Genomic DNA, 16,051 nt, shown 5'->3' on the forward strand with positions numbered 1-16,051 from the left:
TTTACTGGGCGTTAGTGTTTGGAAAAAATCGCCCCCCCCCACTCCAAAGTTCTGGATCCGCTAGTGAGAGTAGGCCCCTATCAATTGCGCCTTTTAAGAACGATACGAGTGTTGGTAAAATCGGATTTTCAAGAGCATTTTTAGTTACAGAGAAAAACGGGTATAGCAACCTTTCTAAACAGGGTTCGCTAAATGGGAAGCCATCATTATAAACCATATAGCCTGTAATAATAATATGCCTAAGGCTTGTCTTCGAATCCGAACATTATACGGAGGAATGCAGAAGTAGAAGGTTCCAGTGGCTATGCAGCCCCAGCTGTGACCTACATATTTTGCCACATCCATGGCAAACAAAACCATTGTCCGCCGTCTGTCCTCGGCAGCGGATTTTCTTTTGGCCTGAAAAGTAGGCCTATTATTATATAAAGTACATATAATATCTTTTACTTCAAAATTCACAATATTTAAAAAAAAAAATAAGCTATAAATCTATATATTTCCTAGTCCACACCCTTTTCTCCAAGATACATAGATCTAATTCTATGAAGACGACGAAAAATGAATTTGCCATGGTAATCATTAATTTTTTTTTTCTGGAAAGAATATATACATAAATCTAGATTAGATCTATACCGTATCTTATCTAGACTAGAGCTGGCTGGCTCTATAAATCAATAGAAATGGAACCGCGACAAATAAAGACCAATATAGATTCATAGTATGACAGAATTTCCGGATCGTAAAATTAATATATATTAGTATCGATAGTCCTGTGCTATTTTTGAACGATACTTGGGGGGGGGGGTAGTAAAATGGGCTCATCAGTAGTTAAATAGATATAGATCTATATAGATCTAAATCTATAATCAAGTTAAAAAAAAATAATCTAATAATAATTCAGAAAAAAAAACATTTTACTTTAAAATATCAATAAATTTACAATATTTTTCACATGTTGCTAATGTAGCGCAGATTGCGGCAGATGTATTTCATATTTCATTTTTTAAAACTCTAAAATACATCACTACAAACAAAGTCTAGATAAGATTAAGCCATTAAGCTTATTGTGCTGTGTTATTTGAAAACACTGAAATTAATCAATTTTTCGCGAAGTATAAAATATTATTAGAGCAAATGTTTTAAAGTTGTTCACATAAAAAACATTCAATACTTTGGTATCGATTACATGTTTCGGCATCTTCTTTTCCCTAAATCCCAAGTTAGCTAGCAGAGCTGAAAATGTAGGCACTAAGGTAGGCAACATAAAATTGATGTAGATATAGATAGATCTAGATCTCTCTGTAGTCTATAAAGATCTACCAGACAGTAGATAGATCAATCTTCGTTATTATGCCATTAACTTTGCATTGATCTAGACTACCGATGCAGTGCAGCGGTGCTTTAACTTTAATATTCTTTTATTACTTTTAAATCTTTATAATCAAGACAACTTAGAAGACAAGTGTTAGTGTACTAGTGTAGTAAAAAAAAGTAATGCCAGTGAGTATCATACTGAGAATGAGATTCAGAGATACTCAGTTGAGAATGAGTATCATTTAATTATTATTAATTAATATGATTTATCATGAGTATGACCATGAGTATCAATATCATTACGATTATGAGTATTGATAGATCTAGACTCTAGACTAATTGAAATTGAGTAACTTAAGACTTAGACTTAGAGGAGGCTCTTATATAGTTTGAACACCCCATTGAATTCTCATTTTTGAACGGGTCGCTTTTTTTTGTTTGTAATTCATTTGTTTTTATGTTTGGAGCTAAAAACGTTTCGGGACTGCGCATGTCCAATTTTAGATACGTTCCGGTAATTTTGTTCCGTTTTTCCAAAGCAGATGGCAGTTATTTAGATTCTCGGTAACCATGTATGTAAAGCTGTTGTTTTAACCTCCCCCGGCAATTCATACCCATATAAGGGATGAAGGCTATATCATGAGCCTGTTTGATCGTAGGCTGATGGGCATATCAAAATAAGCTTCCAAACATCTTTAGAAAGACATTCCAATCACATTTATACCGTTAGCTGTTAAATAAAATTAAAAAAGGGGGTGTCCAAACAAATAATAATGAATTCAGCTCATTCTCCTTTTTGAACACAGCAAAATCGTATTAAGAAATATTATTGGGATTAATAAATCTATGATTTTTTTCAATGAATAAACATGACCTAGATAGAGATATCTAGAATATATAACTTATGAATGAAAGAAAAGGTGTGGGCTGCTAATTTGAAGCCAGAGACCATGCCTACTGCATGTGATCACGCAAGATAAGCTGGCGGTGAGGAGAGGTATACACTTAGCGAGTAGTGTCACAAACTATCCAACAGGCAGTGGAGGGAAGGGGGAGAGAGTCATGAAAAGAATTATAAGCATCTATGTGAGGGAGGGGATGTTAAGGTTTCACAAAACAAACATCCAAATTATGAAAACAAGAAGAGGGTCCTTGGATGGGAGTTAAAATAAAGACAGAGAAAATACAAGTAGCCTAGAGTAGAAAATATCACGTTTATTAAATTAAAATAATTAATTTATAGCTCTATAATCTATATAAATTTATTTCTGTCTGTTTCTACACATAGATTATATAAGTATTTAAATAAATAAACTAAATACGATATATATATATATATATATATATATATATATATAATATATATATATATATATATAATATATATATATATATATATATATATATAATATATATATATATATATATTTAATATATATATATAGAGAGAGAGGTGTAGACGATGCCATCCTAAATATTTTAAACTGTGTCTACAAACATCTGGACTTACCGAACACTTATGTAAGATTGCTCTTTATGGATTTCTCATCAGCTTTTAACACTATACAACTTCATTTACTCATTGAAAAGATGAAAGCGTTGCAGATTAGTCCATACATAATACTATGGGCTAATGAATTTTTGACCCAGAGAGCTCAGAGGGTTAGGGTAAACAATGTTATATCTAATGAACGCATAGTTAACACAGGGGCGCCCCAGGGGGCTGTAACATCGCCATTGTGGTTCATTTTGTACACCAATGATTTTCAATCCGATAGTTCTTGTTGCTCCTTCACAAAATTCGCTGATGATGCGGCTCTTCTTGCCCTGCTCTCAGAGAGCTCAGACGTAAATGAGTATTTCAAAGAACTAGAACACATTGAGGAATACTGTAAAGATAATTTTTTATTATTAAATGTAAAAAAAACCAAAGAAATGATAATCGATTTTCGTAGGGAAAAGAAGGAAAATGATATTGTTTCTGTAGCTGGAGAGACTATTGAAATTGTGCAAACCTTTAAATACCTTGGTACTATCCTAGACAATAAACTAAATTTTACTGCAAATACTGATTATATCAGCAAAAAAGGGCAGCAAAGATTACGACTACTAAGAAAACTGTCCTCGTTTAATGTTAGCGAAAAGGCCTTGGCTATGTTTTATCACGCTCACATCTGCAATATTTTAAGTTTCAATATCACTGCCTGGTATGGCAATCTGAGCATTAAAAATAAAAATAAACTTAATAGAATCCTAAATGCTGCTGGCAAAATCATTGGCAAAAAACAAACCCCATTTGGGCAGTTGTTTGAGACAAACATCTATAAAAAAGCTAACAAGGTCCTCGAAATAAAGAATCACCCTTTGTGTCAGGATTTTGTGATTTTACCATCACAAAAGAGATACAAGACACTGATAGCAAAGACAAACAGACACAAACACTCTTTTGTTCCCCTGGCAATCAAATCATTAAATAAGAACAATCTGGTATAAACTTTGTCACATGTAAATTATGAGTGCGTCTGGTGTGAATGTACACTTTGGTTTCTTATAGTTATAATGTTTTTTGTTTGGTGTAATGCACAAATTGTAAGACAAATTTCCTTACGGATAATAAAGATTATTATTATTATTATTATTATTATAGTGGTGTTCAACACCGGTGCTCACTGTTCAACTAAAGGAGAAATCCCAAAAACTGTGTTCAAAATAGGAGCATGAGGTGACCCAATTTATTTTAAAATAAAATCTTGACTATGGGTGGTAATACAAAGGAACACAGCTATTTTTATAGTCCTTTAGTTGCAGAATAAGAATCTGCTTTCAGTTTTTTTTTTGTAAGTTAAACCTTCACCAAATAAAAAAATAAAATAAAAAATTGACCTAGTTCCCGAAAGTCGGTGTTCAGTTATAAGAATCTACCATAGATCCAAATCTAACTGTTAGATCTAACTCTATTCTAACTACAGTAACTTACGTTTATCGAACAAGTTAAGCTCAGTCGCCGACATTTTTTATGTTTGAATTTGTGTATCTCCGTAAAAATTAGACCTAGAAAAAAACTGATTGTATCTATGAATTCCTCATCCATTTTTCTTAAAAAGTAGACATGTTTTATTCTATTACTACTCATAGTTAAACTTATATTTGATGTTAAAGTGGGTCAGGTCGATGCTTTCAAAAGCTTTAATTATTGAACATCGTTTTACAGATATCTTATCTTATCGAACATATCAAGAAACTATCTAACACACGAGAAGTATGGTGCTTTAAAAGTGTTATAATCTTAAAATTTTGTGAAAAGTATGGTGTTTCAAAAGTGTTATAATCTATATTTTTTTTTATTTATATCATTTTCTTTTTACGCCATGTCAAGACCGACAGATTTTAGTCATTTTCACATGCTCCACATCAAAGTATTCGAAAGAATCTATCACTGATCAGCTATGCTTAGAAACTGACTGTGCTAAGCCCAGTAACGCATTACCGACACATTACCGTACCAGTACTTATTTAGGTCTAAGCTATTTTGAGATATAAGGCCATTAATAAATCCAGATATTATTTATTTTGGGGAGAACCTAATAAGCTTTGGTAGCCAATAGATAATCCCGCCCTCCCCAAGTCATTGCAGGACACAACAGTTTACTTGGTTGACCTAAAAACAAAACATACGGTACGCGGCCCTACGTAACTAGCCGCCGATCTAGCACGCTCAGTGTATGTAACAGCCCAAAAGTCAGTGCTAGATATTTTTCGATCGGGGCGTGGGAGGGGGGGGGGAGCTGAAAAGCTATGGTAGCTTGTGAGCTATGTTACCTATAAATGTAGATAGATCCGCCCTCCCTAAACCACCTGGTTGACCACAAAAAAAAACGTATTTTAGAGCACGCTTAGTATATTTTGTCACACACACACACACACACACAAACAACATATCTATATATACTACGTATCTATCATGCCTAGTGTTTGTGACCTAATTAGCGGCTTGACCGTAGGTACTCGACTGATGGCTCCTCCCCCTTTCCCCTCAACATTGTTCTTACTACAACTTGAACAATGTTTTGGGACTGTGTTGATGGCCTGGTTTACACCTGTGTGTTACGCTATCACTGACCATTTTTTTTGTTTTTGTTGTGTGTTAGTCTGGTGGCTGCGTTTAGATTGAGTCTTGAAATTTACGTTGTTACTTTGCACTGAAAAAGTGTGAATGTTGGAGAGTGGAATTGTGTAAGAAGAAGCGCGGATAAGGGGGTGTAGGCAGAATAAGAGAGTGGTTAAATGTGTTATTGTTATTATTTTGTGTATTTGTGATGTTTCAAAGGAGTATCTTTGTAGTGCATTATGAGCTTTATCATACTTTATGGCATAAAAAATATATATATAAAATTTTATAGACCCGGCGCCACACGTCTAGATCGAAAAGCACAACTGACTCTATGTATTTGAGGCTGACATCACATTCTAATGGTCGATCAATTATTGATGATCTCTGGATACAGTGTCTTGAATGTTTCTCTCCCCCCCCCTTTTTTTAAATTATAAAATACAAGACATTTTTATTTCAAAATACCGGTACCATATCTACATTCTATACCTCCCCCTTTGCCCTTTCGTTTTATTAATATCTCTTCACATCAAGCACATGCGCTATGTATTGGTTTATAACACATAATTCAGAAGTTAATAGAATGGGGCATCTGGAAAAAAAAAACACAACTGAATACATTCCACTCCTTTTGTCCTGCGACAGACGCAATAATACTATTAGCATCAAGCTATATATGTCATAAAATCAAGCTTTTAAAATGGGTACAATTAGTGCATATCGATGTTTGCACGCTGGACTGTCGTTTGGATTTATCGATGGTCCCGAGTTCAAACCCTGCCCGCTCCCATCCCCAGTCGTCCTGCGGGAGGTTTGGACTAGGAAGTAAACTATCTTCAACTCTGAAGGAACATCCGAAACATGTTAAACAAACAAACAAGTACTCAAAGACATAAAAAAAACAACAACATTGATTTAAAGAAAAAAAAGAACTTTGTAAAAGATATATTTTCATATTTAATTTATAGTATACCGCTTTTTTTTTTCTGGTTATAACACAAAACTAGAGATTACTTTTTTTCAGTTTACAGATTTCTTAAATATACAGGAGATAGTTACATTTATGTGTATATGTTTATGTATGTATCTATGTTTTTAAGTTTATGTATTTGTTTATTTTGATTTATGTGAATAAAAATATACAAAAGATGTGTATTCTGCAGATTATTTTAAACATACAGGGTATTATACATATGAATACATTATAAAATGCACATTTAAGACTTGTAATGAGCAGTATTTAGGGAATCTCTTAGTGCAATGTAAAGAGGTTTGACTGGGGCTACACCAGTGGCATACAAATTATAATTTTAAAATAGTTTTTTGGTTTGTATGTATGCTAGTAACATCAACCATTGAGAGAATCTTCTGGTCTAACCAATGTCCTTGTGATGTGTGGCCTATTGAATTAAAGAAGGAAAATGTGCTGAAGGAGGTTGGGTTGGGGTAAAATTAATGCTCTTCACCTCTCACAGTATGGAAACAGAAGCTCCCTACCTCACTAATCCTAATCACCTGAATACTGTAACAAAGTGAAATGTGGAATCACAAAATAATCACAGTAAGGTGAATAATGTTGACAAAAGAAAGTGCTATGTCTGACCAACAACATTGTCTTGACGTCAGTCACAAATAGAGAAAGGAGATATAGCACATGGAAAGAATGTTAATAAATTGTTATAATTAAGTTGGTGTAAAAAGAGACATAAAATCAGATGGACTATTAAAAACATCTATATGCTATGTACTTTAAAAAAGTAACATTGCTTTTTAAGGGAAATATTTGTTTTTTAATATGTTTTAAAAATTTAACTTCTTTTATTTGTCAAAATAATGTTATATTGATTTTCACAAGGGCCACTTCAAGAATGTTGTTCAGATTTTACTAAATAATTTCTATTTTTATGTTAATGAGGGTTAATCTTAATCAATCTAATGTTAGACAGTGAAATTAATTTTTATATCCAGTTAAATAAACTTTGTTTTATTTCAGGCTAATAATATAAACATGAGTGCTGGGAGGCCAGCTAGTATCCAGGTTAGCAGAAAAGGAAGAAAGAAATCCAGCAAAAAGGAGGATACATTGAGTGGCCTACCACAAGAAAATCAATGCAGTCTAAGTGTTACTAGCCTTAACACTTGCTTTCCTTCAGTCATGGATTCATCTCTCAGTGAAGAGGAAGTCTGTGATTCCGATATGCCTTTAGACAATCGTGAATCATGTTTTCCTTTTCAGGACTTGCCTGATTTATGCAAAATCAAGATCTGGAGTTTCCTTAAACAGTGTGACTTAGGCCGCAGTATGCTAGTATGCCGTAGTTGGCATAAATCTATTTCTAATCCGCAATGGTGGAATGTTATTAGTTTGAATGAACTTCCATACACTTGTTTACCTAGAGATCGAAACGGACCAACTCATACTGAACCAGTTTGCCACCATTGCTTTAGAAAAAGATTGTTTTCATTTAGTGCTTTTCTTTCTCGCTTGCGTCCAATAGTAAAAAAATTCCAATTCTGCCTTGATATTAGCCATCCAACAGACCAATTTTACACTGTAGTGGAAAGGTTTCTATTAAGTGCTGACTTGAAGTCATTAACATATGCAGATATTAATTGGAAAGAGAGTCCATCAAGATCTAATTTAAGAACTGTTAATGAACCATCTCAAGACATATTGTATAGATGTCGCCAGCGCCAGCGAATGTTTTTTAGGATGTTTCAGGACTTTGTTAATGTTGCTACACAGTTAACAACACTGATCATGCCATTTGATTGGACTGAACCTAATGTAGAAAATCTTTGCAAACTGGTCAAACTAGAAAATCTTGTTTTAGAAAAGTATGGCACCTACAACCACACGTTCACACAAGAACACATGAACAAGTTGACTAAAAGCCTGGTACATTTAAAAAAATTATTGCTTCAGGTAATTATATTTAATTTGTATATTTTAAAAACATATTAGTCAATAGATTTTATTTCAAAATAGAAAGAGTACTGCTTATCTGTGAAATATATAGTTAATATTTGAAAAAGAGCAGTATTTCGTGCAAATTTTGAGTATTCACCCATTTCATTTAAAAATCAATAATGGGATTATAATAGAACTGTTATTACATTGCCTAAAAAAAAGTTTTATTGTGTAAGCTAAGAGAGAGGAATCTATAGTTTTATTAATATTGTGGGATGTGTGACAAAAACCCCACTTGACTACCTAGCTGAGAAGGTTAAGTTCAAATTGGGATGCAGGCTAGGAATTTTTAATTGGAGCTTTGACATGAAATGTTTTGCTCAATGTCTAAAATCAGCACTGAAACCTTCTCTCAAACACCCCCTCTCTAGATTTCCAAGAGAGATTTTACTGGAGCAAGGAAAATGTGCTATACAAAAGTTGTAATAAAACAAATAGTATCAAACACAATTATTTCTATATATATGTTCTAAGCTTTATGGTAATATTACTAATGATTAAGTTGACATTTGGTGTTGTTGCAGGTTTCTATTCCAACAGGGGATAGTGTCATGAGATTATATCAAATCGAATCTGCATCTTTGGTAGTATTAGATGTGTCCTTGTGCTGTGGCTTTTATCTTCAGAGAATAACAACACCTAATTTGTTAAAACTTCGAATATTGCCCAAGCCATTGAAAAGGAATTTTTTCCAGCAACAGACACCAGAAATGCCTTGCATGTTCTCAGTGCTTTCAGTGGGTGCTGCACAGCTGAAAAACATCAATGGGCACATTTTGGAAATGGAAACTATTGATCATCCTTCAATAGAACTCAGCAATTTATTAAGTACTCTTTGTTGGTGTCCTAAGCATAAAACTAGTGGTGGTAAAGAGATGTATGGTATGTAGCTATAATGTTTCGATAGTTTCATCTAAATTATTTTTGTTTACATTTTCAATTTTAAAAATGTCTCATGGTGTAGTTGTATTGAATATATGTTGTTTTTTGTTTTTTTTTTTAAATAAGATTGCTTTTTCTTTTTATCAATTAGAGATATAGATTTATCAAGTTATGTTTTAGATGCTATGTTTAAGGACATTTGCAAGAGTTCTTGTTTCAAGGCAATGGGGTGGGACAATCCTTTGGAAAACTGTTGTAGAGAAATTACTGTAAATAGTTAATTAAATTATATATAAACTATATATATGCTGCTTATTGTATTCTTATGTTGTCTTTCCTACTAGCCTTATCTAAAAAAATGTATAGGTAAAACAGGTTTCTATAGGTTTTATAAAAATGTTTTTATAACAGAATTTTACTTCATCTTACAATACCAGTAGGTTGAAATGCAAGTCTTGCATCATAAATATTCAGGGGTAGGTGACCCTCTAGCCCAGTGTTTCTCAAACTGTGGGGTGTAATGTCCTGGCTGGGGGGTGGGGTGCCAGTAAATTTATCTTCTAGGGGCATAATTTTTGTATAATATTTAAATTAATTTTTTTAAAGTAAGAGACATCGTTACATCTTCTAATGAGGACCTTTTTAAAATGTATTCAGCTTTCACGTGAGACGTCTGCAGCAATATTGACTCTTTGAAGAAGCCGTTTCAAAAAGTCTCTGCTAACCTGATTCTTAGCGAATTTCTTGTATTGAAATATTTGAAATTCTTCCAACTTTTTTATATTAAAATTTTTTGACTTGCCCTCCTTTACTATGAGAAAAAACATTGTAGACACCAAGAGAAAGAATTTCTGAAGTTCAGAAAACAGAAAAAAATGTTGGCCCCAGAGTGAACCCCCAGACCCTGAGCTTTGTTAGGCGTAGGCGTTTCGTGGGTGTCGAATGCAAACAAACCATATGGTGGCAACACTCAACAAAATGTAGAATCCATTAACACCGGCGAAAGGCCGAACAATCAATAGAAGTTAGTCAACGCTGAAACTGAATATTGAACAAGTTTAATAACAATGAAGGGAACCGTAGTATGTCAGCTACGTTCATAAAATGCTACTTATTACTACACTGACATGAAGGCCATCTGTTTATGTCGACTTATATTTCGTTCTGACTCTAAAACCCTATCCTTTTTTTAATAGTCACGTCATTGTCATTAAGTAAAAACTTCCCCTGTTTCCGAAACCAATAATTCCTAATCTGGCCATAACAGCTTACAGTGCTCCCCGAACCCCTTGCTGAATTGAGCGATACTAATATACTAATTGCAGTAAGGACTTTTTCTAGTATACAAAGAACTCTAAATTTTTTTTTTTTTTTAACTGGAAAGAACTCTAAATTTATTTATTTTTTTTCCATTCCTTTTTAATTAAAAATTACATTCCTCCCTGACCATAGCATGGGAGTCTACAGCATTGCTTCCGTTTCCATGCTGGCTTAAGGGTGCACGATCATAATTTATTTTCGTTTAGGGAAGCGCCACCAGTAAAATTTTGAGAAGCACTGCTCTAGCCAGTAACTGTAACCCTACTATTATGATAGCATTGAATTATTTTTTTTTTTTTAAATTAAGGGTTAATGGCTTTCTCATTGTGCACTATAAATATCTACCAATTTTTGCCATATGTATGCACAGATCAGTACATTTATGGCAAAGAATGGTAGATATATTTACAACTGTCCTCCTAGTTCTGAATTTACCTTTGTCTAAAGTGCTCTTAAAAAGTATCAGATTTTAATTGAACATTCATTAATAATTACTAATATAAAAATATTTTGTAAGATAAAAATGGAAAAACTGATTTTGTATTTAACTAATTAACTGTATGAAAATAATACATTTGTTATCTACAGTTTTCTATATATATGGCAATGAGTTAGGGTTATTAGCTTGTGTAATAAAGTTGACTAATCAGTTGAAAGATTACATCAAAGAACAAACTATTAGCTCCTTTAAAATGTATAGATTATAGTCAAGAATTGATTCTTTTCAAAAGTAAGCTAATTGGGTAAATGTGCTGAACCAAACACTTTTTTCTTATTCTGACTTTTAGAAAAAATAATAATTAAACACTAAAATATTCTTTTTAATTATTAATGTATTTATATTTGTCAAATTTCTAAAACAAAAATGATGTTTTGATATTGTAATAACTTAAGTGAGGCAACTCAACGAGGACATAGACGTTTATTTACATAGAGACATAACAAACAAACACAAAGGGCATCTGCCTTGAGTACAGCATCTCCATATTGGCTCTCTACTTGGGCGGGAATCGTTAGTCTCTTCATGTCAACATCCTGTTCTAGTTTGGTTACTAGAAGTGCGCATCTCTGCACTAGCCTGGATGGTGGTGCGCATCTCTGCACTAGCCTGGATGGTGGTGCGCATGGCAAAGTCATAACATTGCCCCCGTCTTAGCACTTTTCGTCCCGAAAAGAAACACTGCAGTGGAGCTTTGACGGTTCAGGTGGAGGTAGATCGGTGGGAACCACAGACGGCAGGGAGCCTGTTGCCCACGAGGCCATCTGCACAGTATTCCGAGGCCGTCGCTTCCTCTTCTTCCAGTTGGCCAGTCTACGCTTGAGACTATTTGTGGTCACAAATGGAGGTTGTGGCGATCACTGTAGTTTCCAGGGTTGTTGTTCCAAGACGCTGAGTCAGCGGATGTGTTCCATGGATGTCTTGTGACACAGTTGTAGGCCCACTGGTAGCCATGGTTTCAGGCACATAGTCTTTCTCAGCCTCATCTGTAAGGTATGCCCATGAAGCATCCTTGTAATGTTCATCCACGGCTACATCAGGTTTGCGTTTCGCTGGAATTAATTCACAACCGTTCAGGCCACTCTCACTGATGTGGGCAGAAGTACACATCTCTGTCAAGTTCAGATCTTGTAGCTGGGTTTCTTGGCATGGGCACTTTCCCCGCAGGACGCCGCATATACAGTTCAAGTCAATCGCCTGGATGCAGTTGCCAAGCATCGAGTTCTTTCTTATGCAGCTGCCAAAGTCCAATTCATTGTTTCTGTCTCGGCCATTGTTGGGGCCCGTATTCGTAATTTCACCCAACGACATCCAAGGCAAGGAATCAGAAGCGGTCTTCAGGCTTTCATGGTTTGAATTCTCGTCAAAGGTACAGACAGATAAACAGAGGTCTTTAAGGTCCACAGCAGAAAGCTTGGACGCAGACCCAACGTTGTCTTGATCTGTCCGGCTCATTGAGGTACTGGTAACAGGTACAACAGGAACAAACACTTGAGGCACATAACAGACTTCTCTTGTTTCTTCATTTGTTTCTTTCCTTTCAATTTGAAACATACCGTTCAGATTGTCGCAGCAATCGTTGTCACGTTTCTCGCCTTGAAAGTCATCCCCGCCAGACTTGCCCACAACACAGTCACAGACAGCGCTCCAATCCCCAGCGCCTCCATCACCACTGTTTGTGCAGCCACAGTCCTGACCAGGCAACTGCTCCTTCCCTAACGAGTTTATTCCTCCTTTTGCTAGCGACACAATTTTATCACTTTGGTCTATTTTGCCTTCTACTTGCAATACACTTTCATCTACTTTACTCCCCATCCTATTAATTTGTTCACGCATTGCATCAATTTCTTCCTGTATCCTGCCAAAGAACTCAACAATCCCAAGTTCAATTTCAAATTTGTAGGTCTCCGAATCTTCTTCTTCATTGATCAGAGCTTGCCTTAGACGAGCCGTGAGCGTTTCCCTGCTACCGAGGTATTTTAAACCTCTGTCCCGAAGCTCTTGTCTTATCTCTTTAATTGAGAGCTGATGTAATAGCTTCAAATATGTCATGATTGTAATCAAAGCCTACCTCCTCTCGTTGAGTTGCCTATAATCCCACTTCTGAGACCAATTGTAATAACTTAAGTGAGGCAACTCAACGAGGACATAGACGTTTATTTACATAGAGACATGACAAACACAACAGTACAGCATACAGCATGAGTACAGCATCTCCATATTGGCTCTCTACTTGGGCGGAAACGTTAGTCTCTTCATGTCAACATCCTGTTCTAGTTTGGTTACTAGAAGTGCGCATCTCTGCACTAGCCTGGATGGTGGTGCGCATGGCAAAGTCATAACAATATATATATATATATATATATATATATATATATATATATATATATATATATATTTGTAGTTTATACATCATTTTTCAAATTTATTAATCACTTTTAGTTTGAAATCAAGCAGACTTCTAATTGATGCACATGGTTATTTTCAAGTCTAAGTTGAAGTTCTGTTGACCCTGTGAGATGAGTCAGGAGCCTCCATGACTTCTCATATGTTGATTCTTTTGTCTCTATGATGCAGTGATTTCTTTAGTGTTTTTTTTTACACACACAAATAAGAAGCTATAGAGCAACATATTGAGAAAAATTATTATTGCTGATAAGAATATACTAAGCAGATGACACAAAAAAAAAAGTACTAAGGTGTTTTCACAAATATATAGGAAGTAGGCCAACTAAACTGCAGTTATGCAGGGGGATCTGTTAAGCTGTGATCACGTTCTTGAGGTTAGATTGTATATTTAACAACTGACAATATTATATGGATGTTTGTTTGTGTCAGCAGATAAATGTAATCTAGTCAGGTTTGCATTCAAAAGTAATGACTATTTATCAAATGTATCCACGGTGTGGCCTTTATTACAGTGGTGTACCTATAATATTTTAATAAGTCTTCATTAAAGTGGGATTGTAGTAATAAAGAATATTTCAGACACTTGTCTACTGAATTAGTTTCAAAGATACAGCTTAATGCAAAGTAAAAAGTTACATATAATATTCACAACTTGTTAATATTGAATTCTTCTCTTACTGACACATTTTGTAAGTTTTCCAACTTTTGGCATTTAGATTTAAAAGCAATATATATATATATATATATATATATAGAGAGAGAGAGGTGAGTTAATGTGGAGTTTCTGATATGTTCACATAATTGTTAATTAGTGCTTGGGACACATCAGGCTTCCATCATTGCTATTGGATGAAAGGCTTTCCTTTAATATCTTATGGTTAGTAATAGATATATGTATTATCTTGAATATAGCCTTTCACATATTTGTAGTTAGTTTTTCAAACAAAATGTTTTTTTTATGGTAGTGTGCCAAATAAAAAAAATCTTTAAGCCTCTTTTCAAATAGGCATACTAGTACAACAGTTTGTGATTTCTTTTTCAATGATTGTAGCTACATTTTCTTTTGTAAATAAATGGTTGCCCAACATTATACAATATTGTAAAGAATGTATATAGTTGTAGAATTTTGAAACTTACAAATTGTTCTTTGTGAAATTACTTTTTAGATTTTCAATTATGTTAACTCTCATTAATTTTTTTTTTGTTTCATTTATGAAATTAATTATTTTATTTTTGGTTTATGTACTGATCATTCAGTTGTTTTATATATATGTCTTTATTCATATTATCAGTCATATTAATGCTATTATTAATATTAATTAAAAATTTTGTGGGTTTTTCTATCATAATTTTTTTTTTTTTTTTTTTTTTTTTGCAAAATCTTTATGGACACATTTATCTTTGTTTTGTTTGTTTCTGTTTTTCTTTTTTTTTAAAAATAATATAAACTGATGCCTTCTATGAAATCTATCTGTTTATTATGTTTTGAATAATTTTATGTGAAATACACATGTACTCTTTGGGGAGATTTGTATGCTTAACTTTTTATTCATTTTTAGCACATTTGAAGTCATATTTATTGCTCTTTTAATATTTAATTTCATGAGTTCATCATAACTCATAATTTAATACAATTTTATTAAAATGTGATTTTTAAAAAAATTCAATTAGAGTAAATATTGTTCTAAGTGGCCATATTAAAACTATTTACATTAAGTTATTCTTTTTAAAACTTATTTTAAATTTGTTACAGAAATGAAGTTTCTGTGTTTTTGTATAAATTCATTTCCTTGATGAAAAATACAATTTTAAAAAATATAGTTCATATATTATATATAGAGAGACTTTGTCATTTTGGTTGACATACTTATATTTTCACATCATAATCCATATTTAAATGGTAGACATGTAAAGGCTGTTTAAAATATATAGAGTTACTTAAATAGAATTTATACAAATATATTAACATCATGTTTTTTTTTTTAAATATGTATAGCCTATGTTTTATTTATTCATCATAGTCATAGTCATTGCTGTTTTTTTTTAACTTCAAATCTTGTACAAGGATGTAAAAATATGTATTATTCATTGAACTATGAAAGATTTTAATAGGATATTGGAATAAGCATTAATAAGATAAAATACTATACAGTAGTGTTTAAACCAGTCAAAGCATTGGTGGATTATTCCCTCTAAATTTAACTATTTATCATTCCACTTAAATAATTTTCATCATTGAATATGCTAGTCTTTCCTGAAAATGGCATTCAAAGCTTGCAGGTCATTTAGACTCTGCACTGCAATATGTATTGACATTAAATAAATGTATTCTTGTTTAAAATTTAAATATTTTTAAAGGTGTATTTGTTTGTCACATCAATACTACTAAAAGTGGATGTATGTGAATACACAAAAGATATGCATTAAAATATTTGTAACAATTGAAATCCTAATTAAGGTTTCAGAGTCATAAAATCAGGCATCGGTTGATGTGTTAACCAATGGAAATGAAATAATGTCAAAGGTAATGTGCCTGCTTTATAAA

At 33.3% G+C, this 16,051-nt stretch overlaps 1 protein-coding gene across 1 annotated transcript; it reads left to right on the forward strand.

The window, feature by feature from the left end:
- Positions 1-1,204: 1,204 nt before the first annotated feature.
- LOC106072833 (uncharacterized) lies at positions 1,205-14,601 on the forward strand. Its single transcript, XM_013233282.2, has 3 exons — positions 1,205-1,253; positions 7,419-8,351; positions 8,921-14,601. Exons 2-3 carry the CDS (start codon positions 7,434-7,436, stop codon positions 9,284-9,286), a joined length of 1,284 nt encoding a protein of 427 aa, XP_013088736.1. The 5' UTR covers positions 1,205-1,253; positions 7,419-7,433; the 3' UTR covers positions 9,287-14,601.
- Positions 14,602-16,051: the final 1,450 nt, after the last annotated feature.

Source organism: Biomphalaria glabrata, chromosome 1, assembly GCF_947242115.1.
Source record: "Biomphalaria glabrata chromosome 1, xgBioGlab47.1, whole genome shotgun sequence".
Lineage (NCBI taxonomy): Eukaryota > Metazoa > Mollusca > Gastropoda > Planorbidae > Biomphalaria > Biomphalaria glabrata.

Excerpts from the sequence above, each read along its gene's own strand:
- LOC106072833 (XM_013233282.2), top strand. The coding sequence starts at position 7,434 with ATGAGTGCTGGGAGGCCAGCTAGTATCCAGGTTAGCAGAAAAGGAAGA. Across the intron at positions 8,352-8,920 it reads TAAAAAAATTATTGCTTCAG|GTTTCTATTCCAACAGGGGA; the intron begins GTAATTATATTT and ends GTGTTGTTGCAG.